This window comes from Mauremys reevesii, linkage group 9 (assembly GCF_016161935.1).
Source record: "Mauremys reevesii isolate NIE-2019 linkage group 9, ASM1616193v1, whole genome shotgun sequence".
NCBI lineage: Eukaryota > Metazoa > Chordata > Testudines > Geoemydidae > Mauremys > Mauremys reevesii.
In genome coordinates, this window is record NC_052631.1 from 62,342,219 (window position 1) to 62,370,164 (window position 27,946).

The 27,946-nt window shown below is 45.9% G+C and overlaps 1 protein-coding gene across 2 annotated transcripts; it reads right to left on the reverse strand.

Moving 5' to 3' along the window:
- Positions 1–8,969: 8,969 nt before the first annotated feature.
- On the reverse strand, positions 8,970–27,018 carry GLOD5 (glyoxalase domain containing 5). 2 transcript variants are annotated; one of them, XM_039489132.1, is made up of 4 exons: positions 26,917–27,018; positions 16,160–16,324; positions 11,867–12,022; positions 8,970–9,878 (listed from the first exon to the last, which is right to left on the reverse strand). In XM_039489132.1, exons 2-4 carry the CDS (start codon positions 16,301–16,303, stop codon positions 9,729–9,731), a joined length of 450 nt encoding a protein of 149 aa, XP_039345066.1. In that variant the 5' UTR covers positions 16,304–16,324; positions 26,917–27,018; the 3' UTR covers positions 8,970–9,728. The 2 variants fall into 2 exon arrangements, with proteins under 2 accessions (XP_039345066.1, XP_039345067.1); XM_039489133.1 differs by lacking the exon at positions 8,970–9,878 and adding an exon at positions 10,755–11,049.
- Positions 27,019–27,946: the final 928 nt, after the last annotated feature.

Sequence of the window (27,946 nt, forward strand, 5' to 3'; positions counted from 1 at the left end):
CCAGGGCCCATCATGCTAACCAGTGTTGTCTTACACTTTCCTTGTACTCCCCTGCCAGTCTGTAGCCATCTGTCTTAGTCCCTACCCCAAAGAGTTTACAATCTGGCTTTCTTTTCCTGGGTCTGTACAGCACCCAGCACAATGGGGTCCTAGTCCAGGACTGGTGCCCCTAGATGCTACTAATAATTATTATTATTCCAGAACCACTTCGAAGGCGGCAGGAGTACTGTGGGGCTGGCAATTAAGTCACAAACCCAAAAGAAAAGTATATGCTGTGTGTGTTTGTCCCTGCCTGTTCTATGGTTTGGAAACAGTGCATCTTGCAGAGATGGCAAAAAGAAGACACAAGTAGTAGAAAATATTATACTGAGGAGAATGGCAGGCGAGCGGATGGTAGTCAGAGTGAATGGAAAGAATTAGGGGAAAGATGAAGTTGGGGCGCTCAGTGCTAGATAGGCTGGAAAGCACATGTTTGAGGTGTGCTGGACAAGTGAGAAGAATGGGAGAGGAACAATCAGCCCAGAAAGCAGAGGAGGAAGAGGAACAGCAAGACAGGATATGGAAGACTGAGGATATGCTGCAAAGACTCCATCAAGAGAAAGTTGATGAGAAAAGCCTACTCCATGACCTGTGAACATGTGCCATGGGCCGGAAGGAGCAGTGAAGAATCCTGAGCCTCTCTGACCTCACAGAAATGGGAAAAGGAGTTGAGAAAAGAGAGAGTGATTCCAGAACCACAACAAAATTGCCCCAGGGGGGAAATAGACAAAGTGATAGCTGATCTGGTTGGTTTGGTTGTAGATAATTAAGTGCTGAATGCTCAGAAGGAGTTAGGGGTCGTGAAGCTCAGGATCATAATGCCTAAACTTTAGGTGCCTGGAAAAAGGGCTGTGATTCTCAAGGCCTGAATAAGTCGCCTCAGCTCCTATCCAATGAATGGGGACAGACAGGTGCATCAGAGTGCAGTTCACAAAAGCAAGACCACTAGGCGTGGAGATAGCCAATGGGAGATGCTAAATCTCACCCCTCTCTCAGAGCTTGGCACCTGAGGCCAGGCTGCAGGGAGGAACCTAGCTGTGAAGTCAGGGACCCTCTTTAGAGTGAGGTGCCTGATGCCATTTTAGCAAGGAACTGGTGGTGAGGTGCCCATCTTTATAATCTTTAGCCCGGTGGTTAGAGCGTGTACGTGGGAGGTGGGAGACTCCTGCTCTGACAGTGAGAGGGGAATTTAACCCCACTCCCCAATATCCCAGATGAGATAACCACTGGGCTCAAAATTATATGGTGGGAGCTTCCACCTCCTTCTGTTGTCATTTTGTGTGGTATTAGGTAGCATCTGAGCTTGCCTATCAGCTTGGGCCCTGCATGTGACTTAGGTGGCCTATCACCTACCTTCACCCGTTTGAGAACCCCTCTGGGGGTTAGGCCGGAGATGGGTGTCTGGGTGCCTAGAGGGAGGCAGCCATGTGCCTGGCCAGAGATAGAAACATAGGCTCCCAGGGAATGTTTCTGGCAAAAATCTAGGCACCAAGTAAGTTTAGGCCCCTGCAGGGTTGGCAGAGGGTTTGTGCATCACAGTGGTGCTGAAACCAGGCCCTAGACACCTAACCCCTCTTGGCCATCTGAGCCTAAAGACACTTCTGCCCAGTTTCCAGAGAACATCAGTGCTCTAATCACAGTCTGCTAAGGGCTAGTAAACAAGATAGCCCCACCCCTGCAGCCAAACTACCGATTTGCTGGGAGCTCGCCAGCAAACCAGGGTTGGTACTGGTCAGTACATGGCTAGGGGACCTCAAAGGAAAAGCCGTGTGTGGCAGGAAGTAGTGTTGGTGTTGCTTATTTAAAATTGTGGCCGGGGGAGCAATAGTCCTTGTGAGTCAGCAATGAAGTGAGATGCAGGCTGGTGGCTGGTGGTACTGCCACATGCAGGAAGTGGTATTGCCAATTCAGTAGGGGAGCATTATTCTTTCTAAGCAGTAAAGGAATGACACAGCATAGCGGGGCTCTGGGCTGCTGGAAAAGACGCCTCTTGGAAGTCTGGCTCACTTGTGGCCGTTAAAAATCTCATGGTAGCCATAGGAGCGTTAGTCCCAATGGCTTGCAGCCAGGTGACTAATTATGCTGTGCCCAGTAAACATTCCCGCTGGAGATTTTGATTGGATGTGAATCACTTTCCCTTTCATTCCCTGGTCTGCATTGATGCTGCTCGCTGTTAAATATGATTGTGTCCCATGCCAGAGGTGGGTGCATTTCAGGGGTGGCCAAAGTGATCGCTATAGAGTATGTCATTGGTAAAAGCTTGCAGTGCATGCTGGGATCCTTCTCGGCGAAAAGCTGCATAGAAGCAGAAGCTTCTCAAAGAATACACTGTGAGTTAGCAACCCTCCTGAGCGCTGAGCGACAAAATGGCAGGCCTCACTTATTACAGGGAGGAGACACAAAGGGTGAAATCCGGCTCCACTCAAGTCCTCCAGAAGCTTGGGCATGGGGAGTTTGTTTTAACTTTGAAGTCAGGATGCCTGAGGTGAGACTGCAAGTGCAGGCATCTTTGGTGAGGATGAGTGACCTGAGGCCATGAGGACACTGTCTACCTTGTGGCTGGAGCAGATTAGGTGTATGAATACAGTGCACCTAGCACCTTGGAAAAGTGCCACCCATGTTTCCTGATGTCGGGTACCAGCTAGACTACCAGCACACCCGGAATCAGGGCTTTGGGTCTGCCCATTCTTCTGGCTGCACAAACCCCCAGGGCCACACCAGGAAAATATTAATCCCTTAGAACTAAAGATGGGGAAAAATCTCTTAGGTTACTCTGTGTCCCTCTGCTGGTGAGCAGAGTGGGATTGCTCCCTGGGGGGATATACTCAGTCCAGCTTTAAGTGAGCCCAGGGGTGGGGCACTCGCCACTTCCACACTGCTAGATCTCAGTCAAGCCGGGAGCCTAAAGCACGTGACTGGAGCAGAGTGAATGATGGACATTTCGGCTTGCTGGCAGGTCTGAAAACCATGACAAAAAGGGAACCCCTCATTTTGGGTCAACCTGAAACTAAAATTTTTAGTGAACTGAAAATAGTTTCCATTTGGGTTGCATGAAAGATTCATGCGACCCACAATGAAATGTGGCGTTTTGATTCTAACTATTTGTAAAGGTTTTTTTTATTAAAAATAAAATTAAAGAAGATTTTGAAACAAATTCATGGCTAATCAAAACTTGATTTAAAAATGTCAATTTGAAACATTTTGATTTTTATCTGAATTTTTTTTAAACTTTTTTTTTCTACCAAAACAATTTGGCAAAATCGACATACATTTGCAAAACTGTTTTGGTGTCTTCACATCTGCACTTTTTGCCAAAAAACACAAATTTTCGGGCAACAAATTTCACCCAGATCTCTTGGTGCCCACTCTGCCCTTCCCACATTGCTAAGTGGGAGCATGGATTCCAGCTAGATGGAAGCAGTGTTTTCGGCTAAGGTTGAGAACCACAGCTCTAAACAATTCCATTTCCTTCTTGGAGTCTCCACCCTTGGGCTCTCGCATGCGGTCACTGTATGACAGTCAGGGGTTTACCTGACACTTTAACTTGCCTAACTGAGTTGGGCAAAGATCATAACCTCAGATTCCCGACACACCATAAACAAGGAGTTGCGGGTTTTGTGCTGCTGCTCTAGGAGACTCATTTCAAAGAATAACAGTGAAACTATATAATAAGGCAATTTCCTAACTCCCTGCAGTCATAACAAATTGCCACTTATGTGAGTCACTCCCAGCCAGAGCAGAATACACAGAAAGGTTAAGCTGTCCCGTGTAGTTTTACAGGTGAGCAACATTTATTGACCATCTGATGGCAATGACAAGCTCTGTAATGAAGCAAGATGTCAGAACACCAGCCCATTGCCCTTGTAAATAAAGAGCAAATTGCAAAGATATTCAGAGCTGATCTCCTGCTAGGTCTAAGAATGAGCAACAAGAACATAGATTGGGGGATCCATGTGTCTAGCTACAAGGTAGAGATAGATGCCTTTACCAAGGCATTTCCTCATTCTATCATCCAATGTCAGCACCTTTGCACCACATTTTCAAAATGTGGGGTCAGATTTTCAGCTTGGCTCCCACTTAGGCACCTGATTAAGGATCAGATTTTCAGACATGTTCAGATCCCATTGTGACACTTAGACACAGATTCTCCAAAGTGTCCAGGGGTGCAAGTTGGATACTCAGGTCTTATGAAAATATGGCCCCAATTATAAGGGCTGAACCCTTCTGAAAATTCCAGTCTAAGCCTATCCTTTACCGCCAAAGCACACACTAATGTGCAAAATGGGAATGTCATGCACCAGGGCTATGTTTGTGCACAAGCCCCAATTTTGCATGGAGCCTATCCCCGTGTGGGCGCAACCTAGGTGCCTTAGGATAAATTGTGCTCTTAGTTACACTGGCGCAAATCAAGAGGAAATCAATGGTGCACATTCCAGATATACACAAATATGGTTGAAAATGAAACCCAGTCCCTTGTCTTGCAAGGTAGCTCTTGAATTGGTTTTCATGAATGTTTGCAGTTCATAGACTGTGTTTCAGTCTGCCAGTGAGATGCTTAAACAAAAGTTGATAAACGCCAGCAAATCTGCACTGTGGAATAATAATAACCAGCTCTTATAGAGTGCTTTTATCAGTCTATCTCAAAGTGTTTTACAATGGGAGTCTTTGCAAGGCTCATTGAACACATCAGAAGGAGCTTTGCTTGTAAGGACAGTTTACAATCAGTATAGTTTGTTTTTTTTAAATGTTCTTTTCATATAAAACTTCATCTTGATGTTTATCCTATGCACATGGATGGCACCTGCCCTCCTGGGTTGTAACCACAAAGAAATCTCACATATAAAGATGGGTGCTGGGTTAGCTAGAGAAGTGTGTGTATAATAAAATTATACCTACACAGGGAAGAGATTTGTTGGATGGCTCTTTAAGTTAGCAGACAAAGGCATAACAATATCCAATAGCTGGAAGCTGAAGCTAGACAAATTCAGACTAGAAAAAAGGTAAAAATTTTCAAAAGTGAGGGTGATTTTATGGGTGATATCTATCACTCTATGGACCATCTGACCTAGAGATATAGTGAGTTTTCCATCACTTCAGTCTTTAAATCAAGATTGGACGTCTTCTCTAACTCAAACAGGAGTTATGGGCTGGATGCAGAAATTACTGGCTGAGGTTCTATGGCATGTGCTATTCAGGAGGTTGGAGCAGCTTATCATAATGGTTCCTTCTGAACTGAAAATCTATGACTCTGTATCAATAGCAGACATTGGTTGAGCTGAAACTCTGATTTCACTAAAATGGTATCTCTCCACAACTGTCGTACATTATAAATAACAGCAGGAAAGAAAAACAAACAATCTGAGCATTTTACTTTTTTGTTTGGGTTTTAGAGCTGATTTTTAAGTGCATCTATCTCCCAAGTCTTTCCTACCTCCAAGTACTTTTTACTTGCGCCCTTGTTGGTGACAAAGTTGCCCTCTTCTGGCGATCTCAAGAACTGCTCCCATATGCAAAACTCCAGAAAATAAGAAGCTACATCATCAACGCCTACTGTCATCAGCTTGCATAAAAAGCTAGAATTACACATCCATGTGCATTCGCTTAGCAACCCGGATGAAAGGTGAGTGGTGGCTTACAGTACGACACCAGCACATGTATGATGTTAGATCGATTTCTTGAATATGTGTGACGTTAATGTTTGCAGTGTGGAATAAAAACCATCAAATTCTTAACTCCCCTAGACACCAAGCAGGGACTCAATAGAGACACATATCTCGGACTCAATAGAGACACATATCTCGCATTACAACAACTGGTGACCCACTAACTCTCCTTGTCCTTTGACTGCAGAGGTGCTAACTGCTAGCTTCATTTTGAATGTCTCTTGCAACATGTGGTAAGTCTTTATGCTTAATGTTGTATTTAGCTGTGACAGATTTGTGTATTTAGCAGCTGGGCTCCCGCTGGGAGCCCTGTGGGGAGCCCTCAGCCTGGGTTATCAGTGCGAGGCAGTGAGGTTCCAGCTGTCCGCACTGCTGGGGCTCCCAGCTGGAACGCCCTCCCCACCCCTTTCAAAACAGGGACCCTACCGGAGGTGAAATTGACATTCTTGTCAATTTCACAGCTCCCGCTGTCAGCCACCCTGACAGCTAACAGGCGATGCAAGGAACACAGTGTCTTTACAGACACTGCATCACCTGAGTTATGTCCACCTAAGCCTTATGTCTCTCGCTGAGGTGGCTTTACTAGGTCGATGTAGCGGGCAAGTTACAGTGGCAGGAGGAAAACTGTAATGTGTATGCACTGAGCTCCCTTACATGGACTTAACTTTGTAATGTAGACATTCCCTCTTTCCCAGGCAGGCAGAAGAGTGCTGTGGAGTTCGAAAGCTTGTGTCTTTCACCAACAGAAGCAGTGTCCAATCAAAGGTATTTCTTTGCTCATTTTATCTCTGAAGTTAATGCTCATACACAAGGACCATTAGTGCTGGCTAGAGTCAGGCAGAGGTTGGCAAGGGGACATGCAAGCTTCCCACACAGCTGTAATCTGCAGCACCCTCTGCTCTGCCAGCCCTGGGCTCCACCCACACAGCTCTGCCAGTGCACCTCCATCCTGACCATTGAAGTGCTGCCCCCCACAAAACTGCCATGCACCTCAGTCCTGTTCTAGGGCACTTGCTGCTATCCCAGCACTAAGCCTGTCTCGAGCAGAGACTAATGAACAGGCCAAGTTGGGCATAACTGCTTTTGGTGGGCTAAAATGAGAATTTTAGCAGTTCCTGGTCAGCCTGACAGGGCTGATGATTCCCTCTGAACCTGAAATCTCACCTTGGGGGCTCAGATTTTGCATGTGGCAGTGGCTGTCACTAAGCACTCACTTGTTCGAGGCCCCTGCTCTTATCCGACCGGGGAGATCTGAGCACTTTCTACCAGTGTCTCACTCCCAGGCAGCAAGAGAGTCCAGGCACGGCCAGTCCTTCAAGGCCTTGTTTATATCCTCCTCCCCCAACACCTGCTCTCATTCTCTATGCTCTTCCCAGTCCTCAGGTCTTCCTTTCTCTGCTACCAACGCCACACCTTTTTATTTTAAATAGAGCCTGCTCTGCTTGGAGCAAACACCCTCCTTTCCATGCTTCACCTACCCTTCCCCTCCCCCTTCTCCTTTATGCCTCTACATATCAACCGACTCAGCCACTTACTTAGCCCTTGAAACCGGGCTGTCTGGCATGCAATCTCTGTACTGCCATGTGCCACTGTAATCTCCTCCGGGCAGGGATTCTCTTGCCTTGCGGGGATTTGAGCAGCAGGAAGCAAGAGTTTGTGTTCTCAGGGACGCTTTCTGTGCAGTCTCTCTCATCTGCAGGGAACAGATCGGAGATCCACTAAAGCTTTTGACATATACGACCAAGCAGCATTCAATAATGGAATGAAGTGAACAAGTGACCACTCTGAAAAGCTCTATATCCCAGGCCCATCCAGCCCATATCCTGAGCCCTGCAGACCAGTTAATGGGCCAGATCCTGCTTTGGAGCTACACCAAATTACACCAGCAGAGGATCTGGCCCTATATAATTTCCTTTGATGGACTGATTCTGGTCTCCAGCTAGCTGAGCAGCTACTGTCATTTTCAGAGACCACATTAAGCAATGCTGCCATCTAGTGGTTGATTCATACTTGATTCTCCTACACACTGGCCCTTATTATTAGGGCCCTACTAAATTCATGGCCATGAAAACTGTATCACGGACCATGAAATCCGATCTCCTACTGTGAAATCTGATCTTTGTGTGCTTTTACCCTATACTATACAGATTTCACAGGGGAGACCAACATTTCTCAAAAGGGAATTGCAGGGGAGTCACAAAGTTATTTTGGGGTGGGGTCATGATACTGCCACCCTTACTTCTGCGCTGCCTTCAGAGCTGGGTGGCTGGAGACCGGTGCCTGTTGGCAGGGTGCCCATCTCTGAAGGTGGTGTCCTGCCAGCAGCTGCGCAGAAGTAGGGGTGGCAATACTGCAGAAGTACGGGTGGCAATACCATACGATGCAGTGCTGCTGGTGGCAGCTGTGCCTTCAGAGCTGGGCTCCCAGCCAGCGGCCACCGCTCTCCAGCTGCCCAGCTCTGAAGGCAATGCTGCTGCCAGCAGCAGTGAAGAAGTAAGGGTAGCAGTACCGCAACCCTCCCCACTACAATAATCTTGTGACCCCCCCCACAACTCCTTTGTGGGTCAGGAGCCCTACAGTTACAACACTATGAAATTTCAGATTTAAATAGCTGAAATCATGAAATTTACAATGTTTAAAATCATATGGTCATGAAATTGACCAAAATGAACCGTGAATTTGGTATGGCCCTACTTACTATTAATTAGTATTGCTTTAGAAGTTGCATTCCATTAGCGCCTCAAAGCACCATTCATGGATCAGGACCCCGCTGCACTAGGTGCTGTACAAACACAGAACAAAACGATAGTCCCTGCCTGTAGCAGGGTGGATCCCTGCTCCTGGTTATAAGGGGTTTAAAAGCGGCTTGGCAGGGCTTGAGAGCTGCTGCTCTCAAAGCTGGCTGATTGGGGAAGTAGCCGCAGCTGGGCCACACCCCAATCAGGCCACAGCTGGCCCCTATAAAAGGCTGTGAGCCAGGAGCCCAGTCAGTCTCTCTCTGTTTCTAGAGGGAGATGGGCCTGGCTGCAGGGAACTGAGACAAGGTACCTAGGGTGAAGCAGGGCTGGGGAAAGGCTGAGGAGCTGGGGAAGCTCCAGCCTAGAAAACCCCAGGCTGCGGCCTAGCATAGGGCAAAAGGTACTGGGGGTTGCAGGGGGCAACCTAGGGGTAGGCCAAGGCAGCAGGTCCAAACCCCCTTTGCCGATGATGAGTGCTGGCTACTGCAGTTTGCCCCAGCGAACGGGGGCTAGATAGAGACTGGGCAGTAGCCACTACTGAGGCGAAGTGGGGATAGTAGGGTGGGGGTTCCCCTGGGAAGGGGAAACCCGGTTAAAGGGGCACCGGGGTCCTGGGAGGGACACGGGGCCAGGAGAAGACAGGGGGCTCACCGTCCTGCAGAGGGCGCTCCGAGCAATGGAAAGAGCTAATTCCCCAGAGTCACCAGCAGGAGGCGCCGCAGGGGTGAGTCAACCCGTCTACACTGCCCCAGGGAATTTACCATCTAGGAAAATGTCTGTTGGTGGGAAAGCCAGGCTGTGAGCCACCCAGAGCTCTTCTTCAGGGCTGGGAAAGGTGCTCCCAGCATCACAGCAAATGAACGGTGGAACAGATTGTTTAGCATAAGCAGTTAGCACATATTGCACGGGACCTTTCAAGGTAGAGTTAATACCTCTGCAGTCATAGGACGAAAAGTGGGGGAAGTTAGTGGGTAGCAGATTGTTTGTTGTAATAAGTCATAAATCCAGTCTCTCTGTTCAGTCCCTGATTTTTAGTGTCTAGAAGACTTATGAATTTAAGCTCCCAGCCCTGGCTTGTCTTTTGAATGTGTTGTGCAGGTTTCCTTTGGGGATGAGGCCTGATATGTCCCGCTATATCAGGAGCCTGGCAGAATGGACATGGACACAAACTGACGTGTTCTCAAACCCCATCCTACAATGCACTGCAAATGAACAAAGCAAAATCATGGCCTCCTTTGTTTGCCTCTAGTGTTGAGGAGGTTGGGTGGTGGTGGAAAGAGGGTTGTGGCTAATGCTTCACTCCGTCAACAGCCAAATCAGTGCTGTAGTTGGAAACCTCAATCAGGTTTTCATCGGGGTCTCGGAAGTAGATGGATGTGATTGGACCAATGGCACCAGTTCTGGGCACTGGGCCTTCTTCAATAGTCACACCACAGGCCTGGAAGGAGAGGGAAGGTATGTTTGGTTTTCAGCATTAACCATGTTTTTCTAAGGGGCTTGCCCCCAGTTCCCCCCCGGCAGATGTTAGAACCATTGTCCAAGCAGCTCTCTGGCAATGGCTGTTCTGATTTAGCAGTGTTGTCGTGCCTTTCCCCAGGAGAGGGGCAGATGGTTAAGAGGACCTAGAAAAGCACTAGGTGTTGCCAAGCAGGGTGCTAGCTGCTCTCGAACCCTGTGGTCCCAGCCTGTGGCACTCGATGGCTGCACATCCTGGCAGAAAAGCTGTTCAGCATTCAGCTCTAGAAAGGGGAACAGGACACAACCAATAGATTCAGGTTCACTGGTGAGCTAAGCCAGGCTTTGAATACAGGTCTCCAGAGCTAAGGCTATTATTGCATTAACCCCTTAATCTGCCACATCCCTGGGTTTATCTGTCCATGGGCAGGGGGTGTGGGTGTAGGAAGCAGAGAGTCACCCAGGTAATGAAATGGACCTTCAAGAAGGCACAGGTCTAACTGCCCAGCCCCATGTGCCCCATAGTGCTTAGAGTTGGATTTCCCAGGAGGATGGCTGGGTGACAGATCTCATGCTGGATAGTAAGAAAATCTGAAATCTCCCAATCTCCAGTTCCATATGGTGTCTTCCTTGAGACCGTCTAAATCAGGGGTGGGCAACCTATGGCTCAAGTGCCGAAGGCGGCACGTGAGCTGATTTTCAGTGGCACTCACACTGCCCGGGTCCTGGCCACCAGTCCGGGGGGCTCTGCATTTTAATTTAATTTTAAATGAAGTCTTTTAAACATTTTAAAAACCTTATTTACTTTACATACAACAATAGTTTAGTTATATATTACAGACTTATAGACCTTCTAAAAACGTTAAAATGTATTACTGGCAAGCGAAACCTTAAATCAGAGTGAATAAATGAAGACTTGGCACAGCACTTCTGAAAGGTTGCTGACCCCTGATCTAAATTCATCTCACTAAACACTGATGTGCTCTCTGCTCTGAGTGACTTCCATGGACTTAATGAAGAGAATCTCTTGAGTTCAGTACAAATGCTCCGCAGACCTGTGCAACCAGCTAGGCTGTCAATTGCCCCTGACAGTGATCCATACAGCACAGCACTGCTGGTGTGGCTCCTTGTTCCTTAAGAGTTCCTTGTGCTGTCTAGCAGAGAAGATAAAGAGACATACAACTGAGCTAGGTTGGACTGCAAGGCATTGTGGGTGGATGGGGCTGGACATATTGTGTATGGACAGAAGGAAGGGGCCAATTACATAGACTAGTAGGTGATGGGTTTTGTATTCTGAAGGCAAGAGACAAACAACACTGGCGAGTAATATTTTGGCAGGTACTGGGCCCTTCTGTCCCAGGACTGGGGGTTCTGTATGCCTCTGCCACCTTACCTCATCCCTGCTCTGAAATATGCACTACTGTTCCAGTCTCCCTTCACCACAGCTCTGCAGATGCCCTTCAATCCTGTCTTACAGCTCCCCCAGCTATTCCAGTCCACGTTCCCCAGGCACGTCTCTGCTGCTGACCTACAGCCCCATCTGCTATTCCAGTCCTGGGGTTTCCACGCACAGTTATGACGATGCCCCTCAATCTAGCCCCATAGACCCTGTCCTGCCCCCAAACTTTGCTACTCGAGCACTGAACCTGTTATACAGAGATTTTCAAATGTATCGCAAAGGATGAGGTTTCGTGATATAGAGCAGTACAAACCCAAGAGATTCATGTTCACACACTGAACTCCAGGTGTCTGGTTCTCCTCTTCCTTACAATCCCATTAACCTGAGTGGAATTACTCCTGATTTACACTGCTGTGAGCACAAGCTGAATTGGGCACCAGGTCTCCAAGATGACAGGGAAGTTTGCTAGCCCCGTTACTCTATCACACCCCTGGGTTTATTCATTCACATCAGGCCTATGGTAGCATCCCATGAAACATGTGGCTACTTGGGAGAGAAACAGTTTTCCCAACCTTCAGGTGTCCCACTAGCTGGTCTAGCGAGGTGTCTGTGATCAGGCAGACGTCTATGGAACCAGGAACTGGTCTGTGAGCCTTGGGTTCAAACTCCTTCCCAGCCTCATGGAGGTTAAACTTTTGGTTCCCGAAACGTAGCGCTTTCCGGTTGCCCTGTCACCAAGGGAAGGAAAGGATCAATGTAAAAATATAACATTAGGGATCTATTATCAACCACCTGACCAGGACAGTAATAGTGATGATGAAATGCTAAGGGAAATTAGAGAGGCTATCAAAATTAAGAACCCAATAATAGTGGGGGATTTCAATTATCCCCATATTGACTGGGAACATTTCACTTCAGGACGAAATGCAGAGATAAAATTTCTCGATACTGTAAATGACTGCTTCATGGAGCAGCTGGTACGGGAACCCACAAGGGGAGAGGCAACTCTAGATTTAATCCTGAGTGGAGCGCAGGAGCAGGTCCAAGAGGTAACTATAGCAGGACCGCTTGGAAATAGTGACCATAATACAATAGCATTCAACATCCCTGTGGAGGGAAGAACACCTCAACAGCCCAACACTGTGGCATTTAATTTCAAAAGGGGGAACTATACAAAAATGAGGGGGTTAGTTAAACAAAAGTTAAAAGGTACAGTGACTAAAGTGAAATCCCTGCAAGCCGCATGGGCCCTTTTTAAAGACACCATAATAGAGGCCCAACTTCAATGTATACCCAAATTAAGAAACACAGTAAAAGAACTAAAAAAGAGCCACCGTGGCTTAACAACCATGTAAAAGAAGCAGTGAGAGATAAAAAGACTTCCTTTAAAAAGTGGAAGTCAAATCCTAGTGAGGCAAATAGAAAGGAGCATAAACACTGCCAACTTAAGTGCAAGAGCGTAATAAGAAAAGCCAAAGAGGAGTTTGAAGAATGGAAAGCCAAAAACTCCAAATAAAAAAATGTTTTTTAAGTACATCAGAAGCAGGAAGCCTGCTAAACAACCAGTGGGGCCCCTTGATGATGAAAATACAAAAGGAGCGCTTAAAGACAATAAAGTCATTGCGGAGAAACTAAATGGATTTTTTGCTTCAGTCTTCACGGCTGAGGATGTTAGGAAGATTCCCAAACCTGAGCTGGCTTTTGTAGGTGACAAATCTGAGGAACTGTCACAGATTGAAGTGTCACTAGAGGAGGTTTTGGAATTAATTGATAAACTCAACATTAACAAGTCACCGGGACCAGATGGCATTCACCCAAGAGTTCTGAAAGAACTCAAATGTGAAGTTGTGGAACTATTAACAAAGGTTTGTAACCTGTCCTTTAATTTGGCTTCGGTACCTAATGACTGGAAGTTAGCTAATGTAACGCCAATATTTAAAAAGGGCTCTAGAGGTGATCCCGGCAGTTACAGACCGGTAAGTCTAATGTCGGTACCAGGCAAATTAGTTGAAACAATAGTTAAGAATAAAATTGTCACACATAGAAAAACATAAACTGTTGAGCAATAGTCAACATGGTTTCTGTAAAGGGAAATTGTGTCTTTGAAGGGGTCAACAAACATGTGGACAAGGGGGATCCAGTGGACATAGTGTACTTAGATTTCCAGAAAGCCTTTGACAAGGTCCCTCACCAAAGGCTGTTACGTAAATTAAGCTGTCATGGGATAAAAGGGAAGGTCCTTTCATGGATTGAGAACTGGTTAAAAGACAGGGAACAAAGGGTAGGAATTAATGGTAAATTCTCAGAATGGAGAGGGGTAACTAGTGGTGTTCCCCAAGGGTCAGTCCTAAGACCAATCCTATTCAACTTATTCATAAAAGATCTGGAGAAAGGGGTAAACAGTGAGGTGGCAAAGTTTGCAGATGATACTAAACTACTCAAGATAGTTAAGACCAAAGCAGATTGTGAAGAACTTCAAAAAGATCTCACAAAACTAAGTGATTGGGCAACAAAATGGCAAATGAAATTTAATGTGGATAAATGTAAAGTAATGCACATTGGAAAAAATAACCCCAACTATACATACAACATGATGGGGGCTAATTTAGCTACAACGAGTCAGGAAAAAGATCTTGGAGTCATCGTGGATAGTTCTCTGAAGATGTCCACGCAGTGTGCAGAGGCGGTCAAAGAAGCAAACAGGATGTTAGGAATCATTAAAAAGGGGATAGAGAATTAGACTGAGAATATATTATTGCCCTTATATAAATCCATGGTACGCCCACATCTCGAATACTGTGTACAGACATGGTCTCCTCACCTCAAAAAAGATATTCTAGCACTAGAAAAGGTTCAGAAAAGGGCAACTAAAATGATTAGGGGTTTGGAGAGGGTCCCATACGAGGAAAGATTAAAGAGGCTAGGACTCTTCAGCTTGGAAAAGAGAAGACTAAGGGGGGATATGATAGAGGTATATAAAATCATGAGTGATGTTGAGAAAGTGGATAAGGAAAAGTTATTTACTTATTCCCATAATACAAGAACTAGGAGTTACCAAATGAAATTAATAGGCAGCAGGTTTAAATAAAAGGAAAGTTCTTCTTCACGCAGTGCACAGTCAACTTGTGGAACTCCTTACCTGAGGATGTTGTGAAGGCTAGGACTATAACAATGTTTAAAAGGGAACTGGATACATTCATGGTGGCTAAGTTCATAAATGGCTATTAGCCAGGATGGGTAAGAATGGTGTCCCTAGCCTCTGTTCGTCAGAGGATGGAGATGGATGGCAGGAGAGAGATCACTTGATCATTGCCTGTTAGGTTCACTCCCTCTGGGGCACCTGGCATTGGCCACTGTCGGTAGACAGATACTGGGCTAGATGGACCTTTGATTTGACCTGGTACGGCCGTTCTTATGTTCTTATGTTATGTTCTTATGTACTGTCAAACAGAGACCCCTTGTGCTGAATGCCAGGATTGCAAGGAAAACCCTGGGCTGGAGAGCATAGCACCAGGGATACTGCTCTGAGAGAACAAGAGAAGTCTCTTTTGACAAGTAGCAGGTGTTCCATTTCTGTACTCAATGTCACCCCCTTGTGGAAAGCAAGTGGAACTTCTGTTCCATAGCACAACAAGGGACACAGGAGTGAGGTCTTAGCACTGCTATAGCTTTACAGACATGGGAGGAGAGGGAAAATTTCAGAGACCTAAATGACAGTTTGGTGCCTAACTGCTGCTACACATGTCTTTGGAAATGTCACCCAGGAACTAACCAGGCCTCCCAGTGGCTCTATGATGTGCCGCTGGTTTTTAAAAAAAGTGAATTTAACCAACCAAACAAACAAAAATGGATTTCATTTTTTTGGTCCAAATTTGAAACTTTGCTGAAATGTCTAACTTCAAAGCACTGCAAGCTGCTCTAGAACTGGGAAATAGGCAGGGGGAAATTGTCAGTTTTTTTGTTCCCCCGTGTGTCTGTAAAAATTCCAAAAATGTCAAGCAACTCAAGAAGTAAAGGGCTTAGGGGCCTCTGGAGTATAAGCTATCCTTCTTCAAGGCATAGGCCCTGAACTCTGGCTATTGGGGTTCAGAAGGAAACTTCCTTTAGAACAGGGCTTTCCAAACTGTGGTATGCATCCCCGTGGGGGCATGCGAGACATCTTGGGGGTGTGGGGATACGCAGGAGAAATTGTGTAATGGTGGATTTTATTTATTCATTATTTTATTTACTGCATTCTCATAATAGGCTACTCAGACCAAGCTTTAAAACTCTGAGAATTTGTTATGTAAAATACGGTAGTTAATTTACTTCAAGATGTACCAATAAGAACACAGATACACAGAGACACTGATGTACAGAGCCCTCACCTCCAATCACTGTACAGCGTGGGTTCAGTTGCCCAGCAACTGTCCAGTCTAACTGAGGGTTTTTTTTTCAGTTGTGTACATTGCACTATAAGTATATCTGTATGTAACAGTCCAGTATAGCGAGATGGCTAAAGACAGGTAGTGTTAAAGAAGAACACTCAAAGTATCAGTGAGGAGAAGGGTAGAGGTACACGGGCAGCTGGTAGATCTGGAAGGGGGTATGCAATATGAAAAGTTTGAGAACCTCTGCTCTAGAGGCAGGTTCTTCCATTATTTCCTGCTGTAGGGTCTTCTGGACCTGCCTCTGACTAAACTGCTGCTGACTTATGTCAGAGACAGGACACTCAGTCAGATGGGCCATGGGCTGACAGTTCCTACAATCCTCACTCTACAGACAGGGAAAATAGAGATGCCTTGCTCACAGTGACACAATAAGTCAATGGCAGAAGCAGGACTAGAACTCAGAATATCCCAGCTCTATCTTGCCCCTCAGATTACCTTGAAAGTGACCACTTCCATACCCAGGATTTTGGAATAAAAGCCTATGGTGTCCTCAATGCTCTTCACAGTCAGCACCAGGTGATCCAGTCGACAGATAAGACATGGATGGGGGCCCTCACGCTTCTCCTGCGAGGACATCATTTGAAAGCCAGGAACCAGAGACTAAAACCAAGTAGAAATAAGGTTAGTGAGATGCAAGGGCAAGCTACCAGGTCATTTCCTAGTTGGGCTGGCTGGAGACATGGGGCTATTAAATGCAAGCAGAAGCCAAAGTTTGTTTCTTTTTCGGCCTGTGGTTGACACATGAAAAATATGTTCTCCTCCTTGAAATGCTTCCTCAAGACTCACCTGTCTTGTGATGCCCGATTCAAAGCCCACTGAAATTAATGAGACTTTCCATTGACGTCAATGGACTTTGTGTCAGGTCCTAGAAGAATCAGCCAATGAGTGATGGCTAGAAGCAGGGGCAGATGGGATGGCTGACTGTTACCCTATCAATGTATGATACAGTCATAAGGCAGTCATGCCTGGAGCACCCTCCTGAGGCAGGCTGTGGTACTACAACTGTGCCTACCTCAGTTTTCCCTCTCAGCTAACCCAATAACTTCACTTCAGGCTCTCTTGACACTGTAATACTCACCTTTGGGTTAGTTTGTTATAAAAGCCTTTGTGCAATGCTGTACATAACACAAATCCATTTCTCACCCCAGTGCAAGCAGTCATGAAAGTTCAAGATGTCTCTTCCCTTGCCTCACATACCACCCCTGTTGCCTGTTAGGTCTGTGTTCTTGGGGCTTATCTCTGGCAGATCCTGGTCAGCGGTGCAGCTGGGGTGCAGAGGCAGGCTTCCCACCTGTCCTGGCACCGTGAACTGCGCTGCACCCCGGAAGTGACCAGCACGTCCTGCTCCTAGGCAGAGGTGTGCAAGCAGCTCTGCACATCTCTCGCCCGCAGGCACCCTCCTCCCAAGCTCCCATTGGCCAGGAACCAGCCAATGCGAGTGTGGATTTGGTGCTCGGGGCAGGGTCAGCGCACGGAACCTATGAGCTGGACCTGCCGCTGGCCGCTTCTGAGTAGGGACTACTAGTTTTTACTGGCCAGCCACCAGGGTCCTTGGGTGCAGAGCAAGGTGACCCAGTGCCTTGCATTCCACAACCCAGTACTGGGTTGCGACCTGAACTTTAAAAACCACTGGTCTAGCCTGAACAAAACAATTTTGGTATACTCTCTTGAGCCATCAGTTTGCCCATAAACAAATCTAGTCTCCTCCCTTGAACCATTGTTTTTTCCCTACAAAAACCTCTACCCACGCTCAAGTAAGGGTTCTGATGCCTGGATCCAAACTCTGCATCAGTTCCATTGGGACTTCATCTTCTCCTGACTGAACACGCGGGGGGCTCTGCCTGTCTCCAGCACTCCGGACCCTCAGCTACTACCACCACCTGGGACCCCTGACTGGTTCCAGCTTCACAGAATGGTGAGAACCCAACTCTAGGTATATCTTTCTAATCCTGACTTGTGTGATCAGTTACAGTTTTCTAAACCTGACTTTTGTAATAAAATTTAAGTTAGATTTAATATTGTAACTGTTTTGTTTGTTTGCCTCTCCTTGTATGGTTATTACCTGGCAATAAATAACTTTTATGGTTCGGCTGGTTGCTTCCCTCTCTCTCCCTCTCTCTGTGTTTTTGGCTTCCTCATTCGCGCTGCAGCAACTTTCCTCTTACCTAAGCTAAAGATCCCTGTAGTGCCCAAATATCCTGTGGGTTTTGCTCATCCAGTGGATTACCACCAGAACAATTGTAACGTGAAAGTGGGGATTGGGACATGCTGTACCTGGGACATATGAGGGTGGCAGCTTGGAAGTGCTGCTTGACCCAGCTGCTCAGGCATGCTCTATTCTGGTGCGGTGCCTGTGGCATATGGGCGTGGCAGCTTGGAAGTGCCCCTTGATCCAGTCTGCTGAGTCCAGGGACATATAAGGATCAGCTCGGGAGTGCTGATTCACCCAGTCTGCTCAGACATGCTCTGTTAATGTGTGTGTGTGTGTGTGTGTGTTTGTCTGATTCTGGGGCTGGAGGAACCCAGCCCTGGGAACCTAGGTCCTGCAGGATAGCTCCATTGGGGGGGAACTTGCAGAAAGGAGAAGTAGAGCTCTGTATGAGAACACAAGTGACACAAGCAGTACATTGCTAGAATTACAGACCCCACCCCCAGAAGAGTAACCCTAACAAATAAGTGTACCCCAAAGTAGCAGACAAATCTGGTAACAGCCCTCATCACCTTCAGCAATGCCTGGACTCTCTATCAGTCTTCTTCTGTCCTTCTGCCACCTCAGCCTTTCCAACTGGACTGAAACCTTGCTCTTCCTACTGGGAACCCCTGGAGACACTCTGTACCACATATGACCCCCTGTATTCCATGTTCACCACTTTTGTAAGGTTATGATTTATTTTGTACAAAGTATGCCTTGTGAAGTATCATTTGCAAATTCATGATCTTCTGAATATTATCATCCCATTGAAATGTGTGTAAAATCACTGCATGTAAAATATGAGATTTGCTATATGATTGTTACTGAAATATGTTGTAGTTCTAGGTAGCACTCACTAACTATTTTCTCAGAGACAAAGGCGCACTAGCACACCACAGACAGGCCATTTACAAATGGGGTCTGAGCCCAAAAAGGTTGTGAATCACTGCCCTACAGCACAGGGCTCCTTATTACACTTAGAGAAACACAGATTACCAGCAGATTGAAGTTACTTGACTCAGTAATGCAAAATGTTTGTTTCTCCAGTGACTGGGGATGCTTTTGAATCAACCTGCAGAGGGAAAATAGCACTTTTTGAGATTTGAGAGGTTTTCATTTATTTTTCTGATTGATTTTACAATAGATATTTAGGTCTTGTCTAGCATGGAAGACTATGTGCCATGGAAGAACCAGGAAGATTATGCCATCATCAATAACATGTAAGCAAAATCTCTTTAATCAAAAAGGGAAATAGTTTTAATTCAAAATGCTAAAGTCTGTGTTTATATCTGTTTAACTCAAACACTCAGTTAACAATTGGGAAAAGAGTTCTCTTTGTTAAAGGTCCAACACTTGAATTAAGTTCTGACATAAGTCATAATCCTCTTCTCTGAGGCCCTCAACTAGTCTCCCAGCAAAACCAACACACAGTAGACTTGACGCTCGTGATTTTTCTAAGGTTGAAAAGACAACAACAACAGGGGAAAGTAAACCCTCTCAGTCCTTTCCATTATCGAGTGACAAAAACACCACCACCAACCCCATAACCTTTTATTTGGGGCCAGCCATGAAATAAACAAATCAATGGTTAGAGTTGGAAAATGAAGGGGCACAGGAGGTGGTCGCTGAAGGTGGGAGGGCAAGAAAGAAGAGAAGAGCAGCTAGTTCTATAGGAAGAGGGGAAGAGTCAGTGGAGATAACAACACCAAATATGAGCCCCAGGAGGATACAGGATGGGTTGCGGAGGATTGCAAGGGAGAATAGGAATCGAGAGGATTTGCAGCCAGAGGGAATAGACTGGAGAATCGCACCATCACCAGGAAAAGGCAGGTCTATGTGATTGGGGACTCCTTACTGAGAAGAATAAACAGGCCTTTAACTAGAGCTGATCCAGAGAACAGAAGGATGTGCTGTCTGCTGGGCGCTAAGATACGGGATGTGGACCTGAGGCTGAAGAGGATCCTAATGGGAGCGGGAAAGAATCCACTGATCGTCCTTCATGTGGGAACGAATGATACGGCTAGATTCTCACTGGAACGTATCAAGGGAGACTGTGCCAAGCTGGGGAAGATGCTTAAGGAAATCAAGGCTCAGGTGATCTTCAGTGGGATTCTGCCTGTTCTTAGAGAAGGGCAACAAAAGTGTGACAAGATTATGGCAATCAACAGAAGGCTCAGGCAGTGGTGCTATAAGGAGGGCTTTGGGATGTATGGCCACTGGGAAGCATTCATGGAAGCATTCAACAGAGGACTGTTGTCTTGGAATGGACTTCACCTGAGTAGGGAGGGAAATAGACTTCTAGGTTGGAGGCTGGCACAACTGATTAAGAGAACTTTAAATGAGGTATTGGGGGGAGATGGTTGGGAGATGTCCAGGTAATCTCCACGCTGGAATTTAACATTAAGAGGGAAGAAAATGAAGTAAGAAAGGATACAGCCATGGGTAGGAGAATGAACATAAGGAGGAAAGGTAGTGTAGATACCAGTCTAATAGGTGGTACTGGCAGTAGAATGTCTGTGCCTAATTGGGTAAAGAATGTGAGCAAAGCCAAACAGCAAAAATTAAGATGTTTGTACACCAATGCGAGGAGCCTAGGTAACAAAATGGAGGAACTAGAGTTACTGGTGCAGGAAGTGAAACCGGATATTATAGGGATAACAGAAACGTGGTGGAATAGTAGTCATGACTGGAGTACAGATATTGAAGGGTATGTACTGTTTAGGAAAGACAGAAATAAAGGCAAAGGTGGTGGAGTAGCATTGTATATCAATGATGAGGTTAACTGTAAAGAAATAAGAAGGGATGGAATGGATAAGACAGAGTCTGTCTGGGCAAAAATCACATTGGGGAAGAAAGCTACTAGAGCCTCCCCTGGGATAGTGCTTGGGGTGTACTACAAACTGCTGGGATCTGATTTGGATATGGATAGAGACCTCTTTAATGTTTTTAATGAAGTAAATACTAATGGGAATTGTGTGATCATGGGAGACTTTAACTTCCCAGATATAGACTGGAGGACAAGTGATAATAATAGGGCTCAGATTTTCCTAGATGCGATAGCTGATTGATTCCTTCACCAAGTAGTTGCTGAACCAACAAGAGAGGATGCCATTTTAGATTTGGTTTTGGTGAGCAGTGAGGACCTCATCGAAGAAATGGTTGTAGGGGACAACGTTGGTTCAACTGATCATGAGCTAATTCAGTTCAAACTAGATGGAAGGATAAACAAAAATAGGTCTCCGACTAGGGTTTTTTACTTCAAAAGGGCTAACTTTAAAAAATTAAGGAAATTAGTTAGGGAAGTGGATTGGACTAAAGAACTTGTGGATCTAAAGGAGGAGGAGGCCTGGAATTACTTCAAGTCAAAGTTGCAGAAACTATCAGAAGCCTTCATCCCAACAAAGGGGAAAAAATTCATAGGCAGGAGTTGTAGACCAAGCTGGATGAGCAAGCATCTCAGAGAGATGATTTAGATAAAGCAGAAAGCCTACAAGTAGAGGAAGATGGGAGAGATTAGCACGGAAAGCTACCTTATTGAGGTCAGAACATGTAGGGATAAAGTGAGAAAGGCCAAAAGCCATGTAGAGTTGGAGCTTGCAAAGGGAATTAAAACCAATAGTAAAAGGTTCTATAGCCATATAAATAAGAAGAAAACAAAGAAAGAAGAAGTGGGACCGCTAAACACTGAGGATGGAGTGGAGGTTAAGGATAATCTAGGTATGGTCCAATATCTAAACAAATACTTTGCCTCAGTCTTTAATGAGGCTAATGAGGAGCTTAGGGATAATGGATGGATGACAAATGGGAGTGAGGATATGGAGGTAGATATTACCACATCTGAGGTAGAAGCCAAACTTGAACATCTTAATGGGACTAAATCGGGGGGGGGGGGTTCAGATAATCTTCATCCAAGAATATTAAAGGAACTGGCACATGAAATTGCAAGCCCATTAGCAAGAATTTTTAATGAATCTGTAAACTCAGGGGTTGTACCATATGACTGGAGAATTGCTAAAATAGTTCCTATTTTTAAGAAAGGAAAAAAAGTGATCTGGGTAACTAGATCTGTTAGTTTGACATCTGTAGTATGCAAGGTCTTGGAAAAAAATTTGAAGGAGAAAGTACTTAAGGACACTGAGGTCAATGGTAATTGACACAAAAGTCAACATGGTTTTACAAAAGGTAGATCGTGCCAAACAAACCTGATCTCCTTCTTTGAGAAGGTAACAGATTTTTTTAGACAAAGGAAATGCAGTGGATCTAATTTACCTCGATTTCAGTAAGGCATTTGATACGGTTCCACATGGGGAATTGTTAGCTAAATTGGAAAAGATGGGGATCAATATGAAAACTGAAAGGTGGATAAGGGACTGGTTAAAGGGGAGACTACAATTGAAAGGTGAACTGTTAGGCCAGAGAGAGGTTACTAGTGGAGTTCCTCAGGGATTGGTTTTGGGCCCAATCTTATTTAATCTTTTTATTACTGACCTTGGCACAAAAAGTGGGAATGTTCTAATAAAGTTTGCAGATGACACAAAGCTGGGAGGTATTGCCAATACAGAGAAGGACTGGGATATCATACAGGAAGATCTGGATGATCTTGTAAACTGGAGTAATAGTCATAGGATGAAATTGCTAGTGAAAAATGCAAGGTCATGCATTTAGGGATTAATAACAAGAATTTTTATTATAAGCTGGGGATGCATCAGTTGGAAGTAACAGAGGAGGAGAAGGACCTCGGAGTATTGGTTGATTACAGGATGACTATGAGCCGCCTATGTGATATGGCAGTGAAAAAAGCTAAGGCGGTCTTGGGATGTATCAGGTGAGGTTTTTCCAGTAGAGATAAGGAGGTGTTAGTACCATTATACAAGGCACTGGTGAGACCTCATCTGGAATACTGTGTGCAGTACTGGTCTCTCATGTTTAAGAAGGATGAATTCAAATTGGAACAGGTACAGAGAAAGGCTACTAGGATGATCCGAGGAATGGAAAACCTGTCTTATGAAAGGAGACTCAAAGAGCTTGGCTTGTTTAGCCTAGCCAAAAGAAGACTGAGGGGAGATATGATTGCTCTCTATAAATATATCAGAGGAATAAATACCAGGGAGGGAGAGGAATTATTTAAGCTCAGTACCAATGTGGACACAAGAAGAAATGGATATAAACTGGCTATCAGGAAGTTTAGACTTGAAATTAGACAAAGGTTTCTAACCATCATAGAATCATAGAATATCAGGGTTGGAAGGGACCTCAGGAGGTCATCTAGTCCAACCCCCTGCTCAAAGCAGGACCAATCCTCAACTAAATCATCCCAGCCAGGGCTTTGTCAAGCATGACCTTAAAAACCTCTAAGGAAGGAGATTCCACCACCTCCCTAAGTAACCCACTCCAATGCTTCATCACCCTCCTAGTGAAAAAGTTTTTCCTAATATCCAACCTAAACCACCCCCACTGCAATTTGAGACCATTACTCCTTGTTCTGTCATCTGCTACCACTGAGAACAGTCTAGATCCATCCTCTTTGGAACCCTCTTTCAGGTAGTTGAAAGCTGCTATCAAATCCCTCCTCATTCTTCTCATCTGCAGACTAAACAATCCCAGTTCCCTCAGCCTCTCCTCGTAGGTCATGTGCTCCAGCCCCCTAATAATTTTTGTTGCCCTCCGCTGGACTCTTTCCAATTTTTCCACACCCTTCTTGTAGTGTGGGACCCAAAACTGGACACAGTACTCCAGATGAGGCCTCACCAATGTCAAATAGAAGGGAATGATCACGTCCCTCAATCTGCTGGCAATACTCCTACTTATACAGCCTAAAATGCCGTTAGTCTTCTTGGCAACAATGGCACACTGTTGACTCATATCCAGCTTCTCGTCCACTGTAACCCCTAGGTCCTTTTCTGCAGAACTGCTTCCTAGCTATTCGGTCCCTAGTCTGTAACAGCGAATGGGATTCTTCCTTCCTAAGTGCAGGACTCTGCACTTGTCATTATTGAACCTCATCAGGTTTCTTTTGGCCCAGTCCTCTAATTTGTTTAGGTCCCTCTGTATCCTATCCCTACCCTCCAGTGTATCTACCACTCCTCCCAGTTTAGTGTCATCTGCAAACTTGCTGAGAGTGCAGTCCACGCCGTCCTTCAGATCATTAATGAAGATATTGAACAAAACTGGCCCCAGGACCGACCCTTGGGGCACTCTGCTTGAAACCAGCTGCCAACTAGACATGGAGCCGTTGATCACTACCCGTTGAGCCCGATGATCTAGCCAGCTTTCTATCCACCTTATAGTCCATTCATCCAGCCTATACTTCTTTAACTTGCCGGAAAGAATACTGTGGGAGACCGTATCAAAAGCTTTGCTAAAGTCAAGGAATAACACATCCACTGCTTTCCCCTCATCTACAGAGCCAGTTATCTCCTCATAAAAGGCAATTAGGTTAGTCAGGCATGACTTGCCCTTGGTGAATCCATGCTGGCTGTTCCTGATCACTTTCCTCTCCCCTAAGTGCTTCAGAATTGATTCCTTGAGGACCTGCTCCATGATTTTTCCAGGGACTGAGGTGAGGCTGATTGGCCTGTAGTTCCCCGGATCCTCCTTCTTCCATTTTTTAAAAGATGGGCACTACATTAGCCTTTTTCCAGTCATCCGGGACCTCCCCCAATCGCCATGAGTTTTCAAAGATAATGGCCAATGGCTCTGCAATCACATCCGCCAACTCCTTTAGCACCCTCAGATGCAGAGCATCCGGCCCCATGGACTTGTGCTCGTCCAGTTTTTCTAAATAGTCCCGAACCATTTCTTTCTCCACAGAGGGCTGGTCACCTTCACCCCATACTCTGCTACCCAGTGAAGCAGTCTGGGAGCTGACCTTGTTTGTGAAGACAGAGGCAAAAAAGTCATTGAGTACGTTAGCTTTTTCCACATCCTCTGTCACTAGGTTGCCTCCCTCATTCAGTAAGGGGCCCACACTTTCCTTGACTTTCTTCTTGTTGCTAACATACCTGAAAAAACGCTTCTTGTTACTCTTAACATCTCTTGCTAGCTGCAACTCCAAGTGTGATTTGGCCTTCCTGATTTCACTCCTGCATGCCTGAGCAATATTTTTATACTCCTCCCTGGTCATTTGTCCAATCTTCCATTTCTTGTAAGTTTCTTTTTTGCGTTTAAGATCAGCAAGGATTTCACTGTTAAGCCAAGCTGGTCGCCTGCCATATTTACTATTCTTTCTACACATCGGGATGTTTTTTTCCTGCAACCTCAATAAGGATTATTTAAAATACAGCCAGCTCTCCTGGACTCCTTTTCCCCCTCATGTTATTCTCCCAGGGGATCCTGCCCATCAGCTCCCTGAGGGAGTCAAAGTCTGCTTTTCTGACGTCCAGGGTCTGTATTCTGCTGCTCTCCTTTCTTTCTTGTGTCAGGATCCTGAACTCGACCATCTCATGGTCACTGCCTCCCAGGTTCCCATCCACTTTTGCTTCCCCTACTAATTCTTCCCGGTTTGTGAGCAGCAGGTCTAGAAGAGCTCTGCTCCTAGTTAGTTCCTCCAGCACTTGCACCAGGAAATTGTCCCCTACACTTTCCAAAAACTTCAGAGGAGTGAAGTTGTGGAACAGCCTTCCAAGGGGAGCAGTGGTGGCAAAGACATATCTGGTTTCAAGACTAAGCTTGATAAGTTTATGGAGGGGATGGTATGATGGGATAGCCTAATTTTGGCAATTAATTGATCTTTGATTATTAGCAGGTAAGTATGCCCAATGGTCTGTGATGGGATGTTAGATGGGGTGGGATCTGAGTTACTGCAGAGAATTCTTTCCTGGGTGTCTAGCTGGTGAGTCTTGCCCACGTGCTCAGGGTTTAGCTGATCGCTATATTTGGAGTCAGGAAGGAATTTTGCTCCAAGGCAGATTGGCAGAGGCCCTGGGGAGTTTTCGCCTTCCTCTGCAGCATGGAGCACGGGTCACTTGCTGGAGGATTCTCTGTTCCTTGAAGTCTTTAAACCACGATTTGAGGACTTCAATAACTCAGACATAGGTTAGGGGTTTGTTACAGGAGTGGGTGGCCTGCGCCATGCAGGAGGTCAGACTAGATGATTATAATGGTCCCTTCTGACCTTAAAGTCTATGAGCCTATGATTCTAAGGCATTGAGACTCAATAGGGGATGATGTAATTGCCATATGAACTATATTGATTGTTTCTGCAGTGTGTGACTCTTTATACACACTCACTGAACTCCTATATTATAAGTACACTGGCATTTCTCAAGGTTAGCCTGCACCATAGTAAAAGCCCGGGTAGCCCATCTATGTTAGCCCTCCCACTGGTGCAGCTCCAGCAGTGAGTGAGTTTGAGAAAAATGCTAGTATAGATAAGGTTTCCAAGTCCTGCCCAGCCTGGCATGAGCTCGCTGTAAAACCTGGCCCAGATTCCCAGAGGGCAAATCTGTGCAAGTCTCCTCATTGTTCATGTCAAAGTCACAGTCTGGGATCTGGAGGCGATATCCTGAGGTCACCTGAGTTACAAAGGCAGAAAGTATTTCACAAATAACATATGCAAGACTTCAGAATTATCCAGATCTGTGGCATTCCTGCTGTTTGCACCGATTACAGTGAAAAGCAGTGTGACGCTGCCATTAAAAATTCACCGGCACTTTCTTGAGCTAGCATTTGAAAATGCTGAACCAAACACCCTTTAGATTGCATGCAGTCTCTGCAAAGTCCCATACATGCCTGTGGGCCTGCGTATGTAGCACCCAGAATCCTGATACATTGGCTTTGCTTTCTGGTGTTTGCAAGAGCTGATTTTCAGTCAAGCAAGCACTCAGGATGTTTGCTGTCTGAAGACACAGCCTGTCACTTTGCAATCTTCCCCCCTCCCCCAGCCTCAGAACCATTTGTAGAGTCACTGTCTGCACCTCTAGAGTTAATATTTAAGTGTTGTCTGATCTCAGGGAATGAACATGAGTGAAATGTTGGTAGGAAAAAAAAAGAAGCCCAGTACCTGCACGCAGTGAAGAGAGGCAAGCTCAGCAAAACAGCCTGAAAGAACGCTGTCCCCTTCAGCTAACCACTTCCTGGTCCCCAGAGCTGAGCTGTGCTGGGAGCAGAGTTCCCAAGGAAAAGAGATAGCGCGAGTATAAATAACAGCCTGACTCCTGAAAGTTGCTCCCTCCCCTCCGTGGAGACCTTGGATTCTGTTCCTACAAAGCAGCTGACCAGGTTGGGGCCAAAGATCTCAGGCATTTTCCCCAGCTTCGTTGCTTCTAAAATAGAGAATAGGGGCTCCCTGTGCAATAACACAGGCTACAGGGCGCTCCTGGAAAACAGAAACTGGGGCACACGGCTGTAGTTCTTGGGCTTACCCCAGCTGTGCAGGATGTGCCTGCCTGGGAATCACCAGGTGCATCCCACTCCTTCCCTGTCTCCAGGGTGCACTCTGTGCCTCTGAGACAGGCAAAGGCCATATTGCCCCATCAGGTTGTGCACACACTCAGTGTCCCGGGGGACACTAGAGCATCAGTGAGGTGGGAAGGATTTGCTCATCCCTGCAATTATGCACAGTCAAGCAGGTTCATGGTCGTACATGCTGATGTCCTGTCCACTGTAGATCTCCCCATGTTGCTCCTAGTGGTGGCGCTAAAAGGGCTTCGACACGGCCTGTGTGAGTACTGCTGAGTTTAGAGTCTCTGGGTGTGGCATCCATGTCCCCTGGACCTCAGGATCCCTCTCCAAGCAGCCACACTGGCTACCGATTAACCTGAGGAGAACCTGTAGACTTTCCTCCACTTTGTTCAACATTCTTCACTCTCTGGCTCTGCCTTATCTGTGTGATTTGATCCATGCTGCTCTACCTGTCCTGTGAGCTCTTGGTTCATCATGGTGTAACTCCAGCTCCATGCCAATGATGTCAGTGGAGCTATCCCTGCCTAAAACTGGAGCGACAAACTTGTGTGCCATTCCCGAGGTCCTGTTCTCAGCGTCTCAGCCTGTCAGTTCTCTGGGCTACCCTTCACTCACCCGATGCTGGCGGA